At 37.0% G+C, this 13396-nt stretch overlaps 1 protein-coding gene across 1 annotated transcript in view; it reads right to left on the bottom strand.

Moving 5' to 3' along the window:
• Positions 1–8122: 8122 nt before the first annotated feature.
• Positions 8123–13396, bottom strand: part of qser1 (glutamine and serine rich 1) — a 134324-nt gene continuing 129050 nt past the window's right edge. The window contains exon 13 of the mRNA XM_039749680.1: positions 8123–9257. Within this exon, the coding sequence (XP_039605614.1) occupies positions 9117–9257 (141 nt within the window). The 3' untranslated portion in view covers positions 8123–9116. The remainder of the gene's footprint in view (positions 9258–13396) is intronic.

Below are 13396 nucleotides of genomic sequence, written 5' to 3'. Positions count from 1 at the left end.
CCAAACCATCTAACCTGAGCTAACCCTCTAACGTACTCATTTCTAGTCCTATCCATCCTCATCACACCTAACGGAAATCTTAACATCTTTAACTCTGCCACCTCCAGCTCTGTCTCCTGGTTTTTGGTCAGTGCCGTCTCAAATCCATATAACGTAGCTGGTCTCACTACCATCCTGTAGACCTTCCCTTTCACACCTGCTGATACTAGTCTGTCACAAATTACTCCTGACACTCTTGTTCCATCCTGCATGCACTCTTTTTCACCTCTCTTCCGCAATCCCCATTACTCTGTGCTGTTGATCCCAAGTACTTAAACTCATCCACCTTCTCCAACTCTACTCCTTGCATCCTCACCATTCCACTGATCTCCCTCTCATTTACACACGTGTTCTGTCTCATTCCTATTGACCTATATTCCTTTACTCTCTAGAGCAGTGTTTCCCAAACTCGGTCCTGGGGACCCCCTGTGGCTGCAGGTTTTTGTTCCAACCACATTCCTAATCGGTGACAATACCTGATGACACTGATCTCATTTGATTAGCTGGTATTTTTTATTCTTTTATTCAACATTCAGAAAAGCACAGCAGCATGATTTTTACATTTATAAGACATTTAGAAATATTTCTGCTTTTGCTGTAGATTTAAATGCTCAACTCTCTTTTGTTGATTTCATTATACTTTGCCCTTTCTCTGTGCAGTTTTTCCCCCTTCGTTGTATCTTAATAATGACAATTTAAAACGAGCAGATTACCCAGGAAAACAACACTGAATAATCAAAGGCTGCAACTACTTTAGAGTCAGACCCACTAATTAGTAAATAATGGATTAATTAAACAATTACAAGACCTAGAAAAGTAGAAAGAAAATATTGTTAAAATGAAAAAAAAAATCATTATTCCATTATATAATTTGTCATTATTCCCATATAACTGCTTGGTACATTTTTAATTTATACATATATATATATATATATATATATATATATATATATATATATATATATATATATATATCAAACTTATTTTACTAATCTCTATATCGTTCCCTTAAACACAGAACTTGGGAAATAACACATCACTTAAATAGCCCAGGAGTTCAATTAAAAACAGAAGCTGGTTGGAACAAAAACCTGTAGTCACAGTGTACCCCCAGGACCAAGTTTGGGAAACACTGCTCTAGAGCCTATCTCCGCCTCTTCAGGGTCTCGTCAACCTGCTCCTTATTCTTGCTACAGATCAGTGTCCTCAACAAACATCATAGTCCGACCTGTCCACCTGTCCATCACCATTGCAAATAAGAACAGTGTCAGAGCTGATCCCTGATGCAATCCCATCTTCACCTTGAATGCATTCGTCACTCCTACTGCAGGCCTCACTAGTGTCACACTTCCCTCATACATATCCTGTACAACTCCTACATACTACACCCTCAGAGCAAACACAGCATCTGTGGTACTCTTTCCTGGTATGAAACCATACTGCTGCTAATTAATCATCACCTCACTTCTTAACCTAGCTTCCACTACTTTTTCCTATAATTTCATACTGTGGCTCATCAATTTTATCCACCCTGTAGTTACTAAAGCTCTGCACAGCCCTGCTTATTCTTAAAAGTCGGTACCAGTACACTTATCCATTCCTCAGGCATCCTCTCACTTTCCAAGATTCTATTAAACAATCTGGTTAAAAATTCCACTGCCATCTCTACTAAACACTTCCATGATTTCACAGGTATGTCATCTGGACCAATGGCCTTTCTATTCTTTATCCTTTTCATAGCAGTCCTTACATCCTCCTTGCTAATCCATTGCACTTGCTGATTCACTATCGCCACATCATCTAACCTTTTCTCTCTCTCTCTCTGTCTCCTTCTCATTCTACTCTTTCCATCTGCTTGTGAGTACATTTCCATCTTTATCCTTTATCACCCTAACCTGCTGCACATCTTTCCCAGCTCGGCCCCTCTGTCTAGCCAATCGGTACAGGTCCTTTTCTCCCTCCTTAAGTGTCCAACCTCTAATACAACTCATCATAGGCCTTTTCTTTAGCCTTCGCCACCCCTCTGTTCACCTTGTGCCTTATCTCCTTGTACTCTTGTCTACTTTCAGCATCTCTGACTATCCTACTTCTTCTTAGCCAACCTCTTCCTCTGTATACTCTCCCATACTTCCTTATTCCACCACCAGGTTTCCTTTTCATCCTTCCTCTGTCCAGATGTCATGCCAAGCACCCTTCTTGCTGTCACCTTTACTACTTCTGCTGAAGATGTGCTCTTCACTGCCACTCAGTGCCTGTCTTACCTCCTCCCTGAACTCAACCTAGCAGTCTTCCTTTTTCACCATCCACCATTTCAGCAGGACACTGTTTATATATATATATATATATATATATATATATATATATATATATATATATGTGTATATATATATATATATATATATGTATATATATATATATATATATATTCGTAGTCTGAGTCCCGACCTGATTGTATGGGTGGTTACCTACCAGGTTACACATGTGGTTGGTCTGCCAGTCAGCAAACATCCGTCACAGGCCCTCTCAGTTCCGAGAATCAGATCATAGAATGTTACATAGTTTGCTGTCAAATAAAGTAAAAAGTATGCAACACATGTTTCGCCCTTATTTGGGCTCATCAGGCGTACACACTCCACTGTACCCCTCGCGGGGATCGAACCTCCAGGCTGTCAAATAAATGAACCACATGCCGTGGCACAGTGTAAAGAGGCTTCGCTTCTGACGCTGATGTCCAAGGTTCATATCCCCGCGAGGGGTGCAGTGGAGTGTGTATGCCTGATGAGCCCAAATAAGGGCGAAACACGTGTCGCATACTCTTTGCATTATTTGACAGTACACTGTTAGTTATATATAATCTGTGTAAACTGCATCCTTACCATCACAAAAGCTATGGAGTTACCTGCATACAAGTATTCTGTATTCCTCATATGTACAAAAACATTTGAAAGTTCCCCTTCAGTATGTAATGTGAGGTTCATTTAGTACATCATTTCTTAAAAGCTTGTCATATTTAGCAGGACATTTTTTTGTGTAAGGGCATTTGTAAATTGTCTGGTTTAAAAATAAAAAAAAACACCTCAACACTGAGGAATGTTATTGACAATTCTACAGGACGGTCCAGATCTAATTATTCAGATCCAGATTGTCTGGATGACTTTGATTTATGCGGGGATGATTCCAGTTCGGCGCAAAGACGATTCTTCATGTCGTCAGTTCGCACACTTCTCGATGGTCTGGGATTTTTTGGGTGATTTTCTGTGTAATAAACTCACTTAATTAAACGTAGCTTAATGAAAATTGCATAATTAGATCTGGACCACCCTATATAGCACCAGCCTTCTGTGGTGTATGCAATACCCAGGAGTTGGACACATGAAGGAAAGAAAAAAACACCTTTGACGTTTTACAGGCTATACATTAATGCTGTATTTGTCTAAGTGCACATTATGCACATTTCAGATGCCGATAATTCCTGCAAATATCTGCCTGTGTTTTTTTTTTTCTCCCTTATTTCAAGACTCTTATATTTAATGGTGTGCAGCACAAACTGTAGTTTGTTATTCAATGTTCTACTTTGCTATTCAGAGAACATATTAAATGTTGTTTGAGTTTTTGAAAATTGCTTTTTTATGCTGGTTCTTTACAAATTGTATTTGCCTAATGTTAACATATTTAAAAAGCCTGTCTTGCTACTAATGCCACTTTATTTGCAAAACTGTTTTTCTTTACTGGTGTCTCTACTGACTCAAGTTATACTTTATAATGATAAGTACATTTTACATTATCACCTAATATTTAGAGATTTTTGATCACTTGCTTTCCATACATCAATTGTTACAATGTCCTTTTTTGTATAGTTTGTATTTAAAATAACCAGGTTACTTCAGAGATGTGCAGTTAGTGTAACAAGGTGAGATGAGTTTAATCAGGAGGTTTTTAATAACAGACTAAATTAATATATCATCCTTATTGATTTCAAATTGTAATTAGCATAAGTGCACATGTAGTAATTAAAAATGTTGACTAAATTTCATACATTTAAATCTCATTTCATGGATAAGAGGATGAGGCACTTTGCAGTTGATGAAGAACACAATTTCCTAGAAGCAGACATTTAATAAATATGGTTTGAAACGACTGTGGCTATTGTGCTATTTGTTTGGATTTTTGTTTCAAAATGGAAACTTTTTGATTCATTAAAATCCAGTAGAAAGCCATAATAAACAAAGAGATGGCAATGGATCCCTTTATCATATTTGTTCTGTGTTTGGAATTTTAAAATTTAATCAATTAATTAAAAAAAACATTAATAGAAAAATTGGCAATTGCAGTTTTGCATGTAAGGTTTTGTACTGAGTTTATCTATAGTACATGAAAACAATTTTTTTAAACAATCTAAATTAAGAACATGGCATCCTTATTGAATTTGTATTTTAATCGTCATTGTGAACTTCCAGCAATTAAAAATATGGTTTGCTTTCATAACTTTAAATCTCCTCTCAGTTGAAGGGAGTATAATGTGTTTTGTAATCGATGGGTCCCTTTTGATAGAAGTGTATAACATTAACTACAAGTGTTACTGTGTGCTATTTTGTATTGCATAGACAAGGCTTTGAACTTCAAACCCTGAGGTTGTGGGTTCAGATCCTGGTACTGATGCTGCGCGGCCATGAGCAAGTCACTTGACCTGCCTGTGCTCCAATTGGATAACCAAAAGAAACATAACTAATTGAATCGCATATGTTGTAAGCTGCCTTGGATAAAGGCGTACGCCAAATAAGAAAATGTAAATGCAGACATGCGGGCATATAAAGTACAGTGCACTATGAACTGTCTGTCTTTTTGTTTATTGTTTATACATCCCAAAACACAGCATGGATATTTAAGGATATTTACTAATGTATACTTTTTTTTTTTTAAGTAACAAAATTGTACTTGAGTCCCATGTTTCAAGCCTACTCATTTTTTTACTTGAGTAGTTTCCATATCAAATACTTGAGTACATTCTCGTCTTCATAGTAATATCTGTACTCGAATAAATTTAATTTAGTACTTTTTCCATCTCTGCTTTAATAAATAATATAAAACACTTTTTTATTCTTTAGTAGTTGCATTTTGGGGGAGGTACTGGAAGCCTCAAAGTCTGTTATTTCTAAGGGTTCTCACCTACTGTAAAAGAGAATGTTACTAGTCATGCTGTGGGAGGTTTATGTTAGTAGAAAATGTGATTAAACATGGACCTGACCCCGGCTGATCCTGATTCCGCCAGTGTTCAGCTTTTATAATCTGTTTAACCATCCATTTTCTGAGCTTTTTCATTTCTATGACAGGGTCATGAGAAGCCATAGCCTATCCTGGAATCGGGCACACGGCAGGAACTAACTCTCAATGGGATGCAAGTCCATTGCACTGCACATTTGTGCACTATCTTGGGACTAGCTTGAAGTTCCTCACTTACATGTCTTTAGCTCTTGCAGAAAGTGTTCAAACTCCATATAGAGATAATGTAACTTACGAGAAAATTGTATTAAAGTTCAGGGACTACTGCAAAATGGTTTCTACTTTATGTACATTGCTGTACAATGGTTTCTGTGGAATTAAATTTCAATGCTTCTTGTTACTAAGGTAGATGTGTGCACGGTGGTGCAGTGCTAAACCTCACTGCTCCAGGGATCTACTAAAATCCTGGCAGATGCTCGTGTAGGTTTTGCAAATTCTCAGTGTGCCTATTCAGGTTTTTATTGAGGTCAATTCATTTCACACCACAGTGATGTGATTAGGTAATTAGTAAGGATAAACTAGTCATGTACAGTACAAGGACTGAAAAATTGCCAAAATCGGTCAATAGCACAGGAGTAAGGTATGTGTTAATATGCCGCTAGGTATTGTGTGGTTTATCATTCTGCCGAGTGGCACTGTGCGGAGTTAAGTACATATTTCTGGTAACTGTACAGTGTGGTGGTTGTTTCACACCCAAGTGTTCACCAGATCTTGTACCCAGTGACTTAATTTTGCTGCTGAAACTAAAATTGAGACTGAAGGGAAATCCAGAAAAAACACTGTAAGCTCTAAATCAGGGGTTTTCAAACTCGGTCCTGGGGGACCCCTGTGGCTGAAGGTTTTTGTTCCAACCAGATTCCTAAGCAGTGACAACACCTGACAGCACTGATCTCATCTCATTAGCTGGTATTATTTATCTTTTATTCTACATTCAGAAAAGCACAGCAGCATGATTTTTACATTTATAAGCAGCTTAGAAATATTTCTGTTTTTACTATGGATTTAAATGCTTAACTCTCTTTTTATTATATTTTGCCCTTTCTCTGTGCAGTTTGCTCCCTTCATTGAATCTTAATAATGACAATTAAAAACAAGCACATCAGAAACCCAAGCAAACAACACTCAATCGTGAAAGGCTGCAACTACTTTAGTGTCAGCCCCACAAAGTAGTAAATAATGGATTAAATAAACAATTAGAACACCTAGAAAAGTAGAATGAAAATCAAGATGAAAATACTGTTAGAAAGAGAGAAAAAAATACATATAACTGCTTAGTAAATTTTAATACTTTTTTTTTTTTTTACCAAACTTAGTTTTGTAATTTCTATATTTTTCCCAAAACGGGGAATCTGGGAAACAACAGTTCACTTAATTAGCCCAGGAGTCCAATTAAAAACAGAGGCTGGTTGGAACAAAAACCTGCAGCCACAGGGGACCCCCAGGACCGAGTTTGAGAACCCCAGCTCTAGATGAAATAATAAAAGTAGTGCTGGGATAAGTGTATTGCGTGTCAAGGAAAGTATTTTAAAGAATACTAAAAGGAAATTGCTGAAAGTTTTATTATAAAGTTTTTTTTTTTTTTTTTATACTATTGGGAGTTCTTCTGTCCCTCCTTGTATATGAAAGTGTCAATGCTCTTTGATGGAGTAGCACTCTATTTCTGGTTTATTACATGCTTGCACTTTTTGCCGATCAGACAATAGAGTTTGTATATATTTGATGATTACTAATTTCTGTTGGTACTTAAAAACATTAAATATTTAATGCTTTAGCAGTTAAGTCTTAATTTCAATGCATGGCTATGGAAAGCAGTGTTTTTACATATTGTAGTAATATAGTGTTGCATGGGCCCCGGCCGGGACACCCCTTCAGTATATTTTCTGGGGGAGCAAGCATGGGCTACCCAATACCTCCCCCGGGACGCTAGATGGCAACCACCCTGGGTTGCAGCAGAGCCTCTGAGTCCCACAGGGCTTCATGGGAGTTGGAGTTTGGTGCAGCCCTGTTGGGATCCGCAGCAGCTGCTGAGTTCTTATGGGCAGTGTTTTGGCCACACCCGGAAATGGGCAATCAAGCATCTGGAGCACTTACGGATGCCTTATTAAAAGGAGCCAGCAGCCACCACTCGAGGAGCCAGAGTTGGGAGGAGGGAGGCAAAGCTGCCGGGAAGAGTGGAGGAAAGAAGAAAGAGTTTTTGTTTAGTGTGGGACTGTGTTGTGCCTGTGGCTATGGGGAGGACGTAGCCCACATATGAAGAAAATAAAAGTTTATTTCTTTTATAAGTGTGTCTCCCGTGTCTGTCTGTGTCAGGTCGGCGCTCATATAGTGCCTTTTTGTCACAATAGGAATGATTGCCGATGCTGGCATTTATTGCTTTGATACTGGTTACTTTTTTTGGTGTTATTTATTGAGGTTTTCTGTGCTTCTGATCATGTTGTATTCTTTAATGAACATTTTGCAGAGAGCTTTTCGCGTTACAAAGGCATTAGATAAAAATGTATCATTGTTGTTCTGTGTAAATCTTGCTAAGTTTCAGCAAGTAGCACCACTAGTCATTCAATAGGATTCAACAACGAAATGTTCAGCCTGCAATCTCATCAGCCATTCTTTACATACTTTCAATTGAACCTACATCAGATCCTTTCAAACCCTTCACACAGTAATGACACAAATACAGTCTAAGTATATTCATATTCTGAATGTAAATTGTTGCTACTGGAACACAGTACTACTGTCTAGATTTATTGTTTATCCATTCTGTACTTTTATGATTTTAAAATAAAAAAGCAACTCAATAAATCAGTGCCCTTGTTTAGTAGGAAATTTATTTTCATGTATCAGAAAATAGCAGTGTGTAACACAGCTACACTTGGAAAGCAAAACTAGTCCAATACTGTATGCTTATTCTGGTTAACATTTAAGCAAACCTGTATTAAGAAAGAAAGAATACTTCAAGATATATAGTATACATTATGTAATCAACATATAAACGCAGGAGGATTTATTTTGAAAACAAGGAAAAGTGTATTACAAAGATACATGAAACAAATTCAACCACAATATTTTCTTTGTGAAAAATACAACTATTAGTGAGATAAAATGTACATATTTAAAGAAAAGTATAAAGGCAAAATATTTTTATTCAAACAGAGAAAATAGTTAAGTTCATTGCATTTCCATTACAATATAATTTGTCACAAAACAAGCAGTTTTAGAATTGCACCAACTCCATGTTCAGCTTTCTGAACACTGTTATAATAAAAGGAGTCTTAAAAGCAAAAAAAAAAAAAAAGTATATTTCTATATTGTCAATTTTTAAGAATGTAATGACACGCCGGTTTTTCTTTACAAAATTTACAATACTCTATATAAATTTGGCGTTTCATTAAAAATTGCTCCCCATCCCCCATCTGTTTTGCTTTAATTCATAGTGACAGTAGAGAGGCAAATAAAAATTAAAGCATTTAGTTCTCTGATTTAAAGTGTTTTTTCCTATAGTATTAAGTCTTTTTAGTGCATGCTTTGCCACTTTGATCTGTCACATAAGGTTCCTTAAAAAATGTATTTATTACAGGAAAAAAGAATTACAAAGTACAAAACTCATTCAAAAAAAATGGTTGGCCAGCGTAAAAAAGTGACATGTATTAAATATTACAGTCCCAGTCTGTTGTCAGCACCATGGCCAGGATTGAAGCATGAATGCCCATATGGCGCGTGTTACCTGCTATTCTGTCTTACATTAGTGCTTGCATTTTTGTTGTATTCAAGGGGAGAGCTAATTGTCTGTATAACTGTTGTTATAAACAGGTTTGTTGCACTTGTGTGAGAAGTTCGCCAAACTTGTCAAACAAGCTTTCCACCCATTTGGCATTTTTCATGCACAGTTGCACTGTCTCTTCTTGGCCCAGATCTTCATTGTCCTTCTGAATGGCAGCAATCTGTATATACAAATAAGTATTAGTCTTGTTCATTAAAATAATGCTAAATTAAAAAACTTATCAGAAAAACATTTGCTATAGTTTATACATACAAGCAATATTACCACAATTTTGGGTGTAACAGCCAAAAGTTGCCATACATTTAAACTGCATTTTTTATGGTGAAGAAAACATTCTTATACAATTTCCATCCATCCATCCATTTTCTAACCCGATGAATCCGAATACAGGGTCACGGGGGTCTGCCGGAGCCAATCCGAACCAATCCTGGGCAGGGTGCCAACCCACCGCAGGACTTCTTATACAATTTGATAGTCCATTTGTACTTTTATTATAAAAATAAATAAAACGGCAGCCGAGTGGGTTGGGGTGGGGGTCCTTTGATGGGCAATCCCTTTAGTTTTCAGTCGGCAACATGCCTTGGTACTGTATACACCGCGCTTTCTCTGTCAATGTTCTTCCAAAACAACAAATCCCTCATCACTACGCAATGTGCCTTCCAAATGCACTTCAGCATTCCTCCTAACGGTGATGTCCCAAATCAGAAAACAGTTCTTCAGTGGGTGGCTAAATTTAAATAGATGGGTTCAACGCTGAACAGAAAATCTCAGGGCAGTCCTCAGACTGTACGAACGCTTGAAAACATCTAAGCTGTAAGAGCATCAATTTTGAAATCTCCTAGACGTTCAGAGCGTAAAACATGCTCCAACACATCTTTGAAGACGATTTTGCATGAGGACCTTAATTTCCATCCATACGAAATGATGGTAGTGCAGGAACTCGCAGAGAGAGACTGGGAGAGCTATAGAGAGTTGTGTGCAAACATTCCGCAAACCGTTCATCAAGACTCCATCATTGTGTAATGACGAGGCACATTTCCATTTGAATGGTTGCATAAATAAGCAAAACTTTCGATATTGCGCTGAAACCAACCCTCAACAACTTCATCAGAGACCACTGCACAATGACCGTGTTACAGTTTAGTGTGCAGAATTTGGTACTGTAGGCCCTTAGTTTAAGGAGGGAAGAGCAACGGTCACAGTCGCTTTAGAACGTCACGTTGAAATAACTTTTTGCGGCCCCAAGTGGAAGAAGTGGATGCCTGGTTTCAACAACATGGAGCAACAGCTCACACAGCGCAGAGATCCATGCAAGTTTTGTGGGAGATGTTTCCAAGGAAGCTGATCTCCCTGCATGGTGGGTGGCCTTCACATTTGCTTGATTTCGCTCCATGTGATGTATTCTTGTGGGGCTATCAAGTTGAAGGTATACACCTATCGACCTCAAAACCCTGAAGCCTTCTAGAACACTATTTGCCAGAAAATTGAAATGACCGAATGAATCATACAAGCATTCGGAACTTGTTTCGAAGAGTGTATCGCTATTGATGGCCACCACCTTGAGGGTATCATTTTAAAAGACTGAAAAAAATTATTTAGTATACCCTTTCTTGTGCCGTAATGAAATTTATCTTGTATAATTTTTATAGAATAAACATTTGAAACCAATTACAGCAATGAATTTAAAATAACAATCTTCAATATATGGAAGAAAAGTACCCTGACAAAACTTGATCATTTGGAAAACAACTACACACAGAAAAGATTCAAAACCTATGCCCCTAAAGCAGTGAGATGATGGAGTTACCACTACTCCACTATTCCACCAAAAATGTGTAGTTAATTAAAATGATAATGTATTGCATATTGTTAACAAAAAAAACTCCTCTCATGCAGGCTGCAAATTAGAACAAAGACACAGACAATTTCTTTACAAAGAAAGCTGTGCCTCACCTTTTACCAGGCTACTAAAAACACCTCCCATTTATCATAAAAAGTACATCTGTTTGCCAGAATTTATATATATTTTAAATGTCACAAGCAATCTGCCACTGGGTTAACCTTTTCACTTTGGTTATTTGTTATCTAGTACTTTACGCATCTGCTTCTGATCTCACAACTAAGTTTTGTATTTTGTCTCATCTTTGTATCATTTCCAATTCTTCATTTACATTGTTTGGTTTGGATTATGGGATATGTGGTAGTGTTTTTGTCAGTGAAATTAAAAGCAAAGGAGTACGTGTTGCTATGTAATGATGTGCATGACATGTTACCATGTTTAGAAATCTGGGGTTTCCACAAAGCTCACACAGTGAGTAAGCCTTACTTAAATGACAAAGACAACAGGCTTATCTGAGGCAGTTTTGGTTCCACCAGGGAGGATCGGGGCAAATCATCAATGTTAACCAAGGCAGCTAACTATCAACCCTTAGCCTCCCTTCTGTCAGGCTAAAGATGAAGCCTAGCAGAGTGTTGTGGATTGAAAGTCCATGAAATTTCTGTTTAATGAGAAACAAAACCAGTTCTGGGATTTTAAATGTTTTTTTTTTTTTTTTTGACTATCAGATTTTGCTGTCTTTTTGTTTAATCTTACATTTTCATTACAAAATGGTAAAGCATTTTAACCTAAACTATCCACTGAAAATAAATTATTTAAATTATGTCATTTGTTACCACAGCTAATGTTGCCATTTTATTAGTTACACGATCGTTCAAATTAATCTGATGTATGTTAGTTACAAAGTGGTAAAACAATAAAAGCTCAGCGTTCACTGGAAAAAAAACAAGAATGAATATCATATTTAATTATGCAATTTATCTCCATAGCTCTTTTTGTCAGCAAGAGACAAATGGATAATATACAATAATAAAAAATAAGTTAAAGTACAGTATATTCTATAATGTTAGAATTGACACTTTAACTGGCAATTGTAAGTCCATAACCCTTTAACTATAAGGTACTGCAAAAACATTCATAGTAAGTTGCAAGAAAAAAATGCCTTCTAGGATCAACCCTGGTGTGCCTCCTGCCCTTGTGTACTGTGCAGAACTTGTCAACAGGTAACATAAGAAAGGAAGCCCATTGACCTTTTTGATACAAGTCATGACAGTATTTGTATTTAGATTGTAAAATAATAAAGAGTAAGATATATTAAACAGATTCAGTTTTGCACTTCACAATAATTAAATGCCTTCAAACACTACAGAATGTTTTGTAATTGAGGATGAGTGAACAGTGATGAGTTCACTGTGAATTCTCCAAAATCGCAGAAATGTTTTTGATATTCGCCAAGCTGGTGAACTGCATTAAAGCTGTTGGGGAATGACTAACTGAACTAGAGTTGACTGGATTATAATGGTGCTTTTGTCTTTAAAGTTTGCCTGAGAGCTAGGGAAATGTTTCCAACTATACTGGACCAATTACTGTGGACAAAAAGATACCTGAGCTGATCAGCAGTAGTGCCAATCACTGCACCACTATGCCTCTGTGATATCAAAGAAGAAAGTACGCAGTCAGAGATGCACAATCATAGATTCCGTCATAAAAAATCAGAAATGCTCAAATCCTAGTCAAAAGTCCGAAAAAATATGTAGGTGTTTTAAAGGCAGAAAATTCAAAGTGGTGTGTCATGATTGAAGCCGCTGGCATGTTCTATTTTTTGAAGTCGTGCTGAAGACTCTCAAAACTGTCTATGCTGATGCTTTGCACTTTTTCTCCTATCAAACAGATAAAAATGTGTTGTAAATAGCAATAAGTCTTTTGTTATAATTATTTCATAGAGACTCCTGTGTTTGGAGGAGGGGGGGTGTCAGGCTCCTCCAAAGTTTATTTATCTGCACATAGCAAATTATTATGTAGACATAGGGCACATGCCACCTTCTCTTATACTGATGTGGCACTTAAAGATTGACCTGCACATTGGCGAAAAACACGGTTTTACTGTTTAGTATTTGATATGCTGGGCCTGTTTTAAAATCTTCACAGCTGCTCACAAACCCTGTTGACGGCTGGCAATTTAAAAAGATGTCAGCTGCAACTAAAACTGTAGGTGAACCTAATGTTTGTAGCGATCTAGCCAAGCACTTTGGATACTTGCAATTGACATATTAAATTTAAAATTGTAACTGTTTATTTTAATATTACAACTTCACAAGCAGAGAGAACTTTTTATTATTTATGCATATAGGTTTCATTTTTGTGGCCAAAAATGTGATCTGAGCTGTGCGGCAGTAGTGCCAACCATTATACCACCGTGACTGTGTGAGATCAAAGAAGAAAAAATACAGTCAAATACACAC

Source organism: Polypterus senegalus, chromosome 1 (assembly GCF_016835505.1).
Source record: "Polypterus senegalus isolate Bchr_013 chromosome 1, ASM1683550v1, whole genome shotgun sequence".
Classification (NCBI taxonomy): Eukaryota; Metazoa; Chordata; class Cladistia; order Polypteriformes; family Polypteridae; genus Polypterus; species Polypterus senegalus.
The sequence above is the reverse complement of the archived record's forward strand: the minus strand, read 5'-3'. Positions and strand labels throughout refer to the sequence as shown.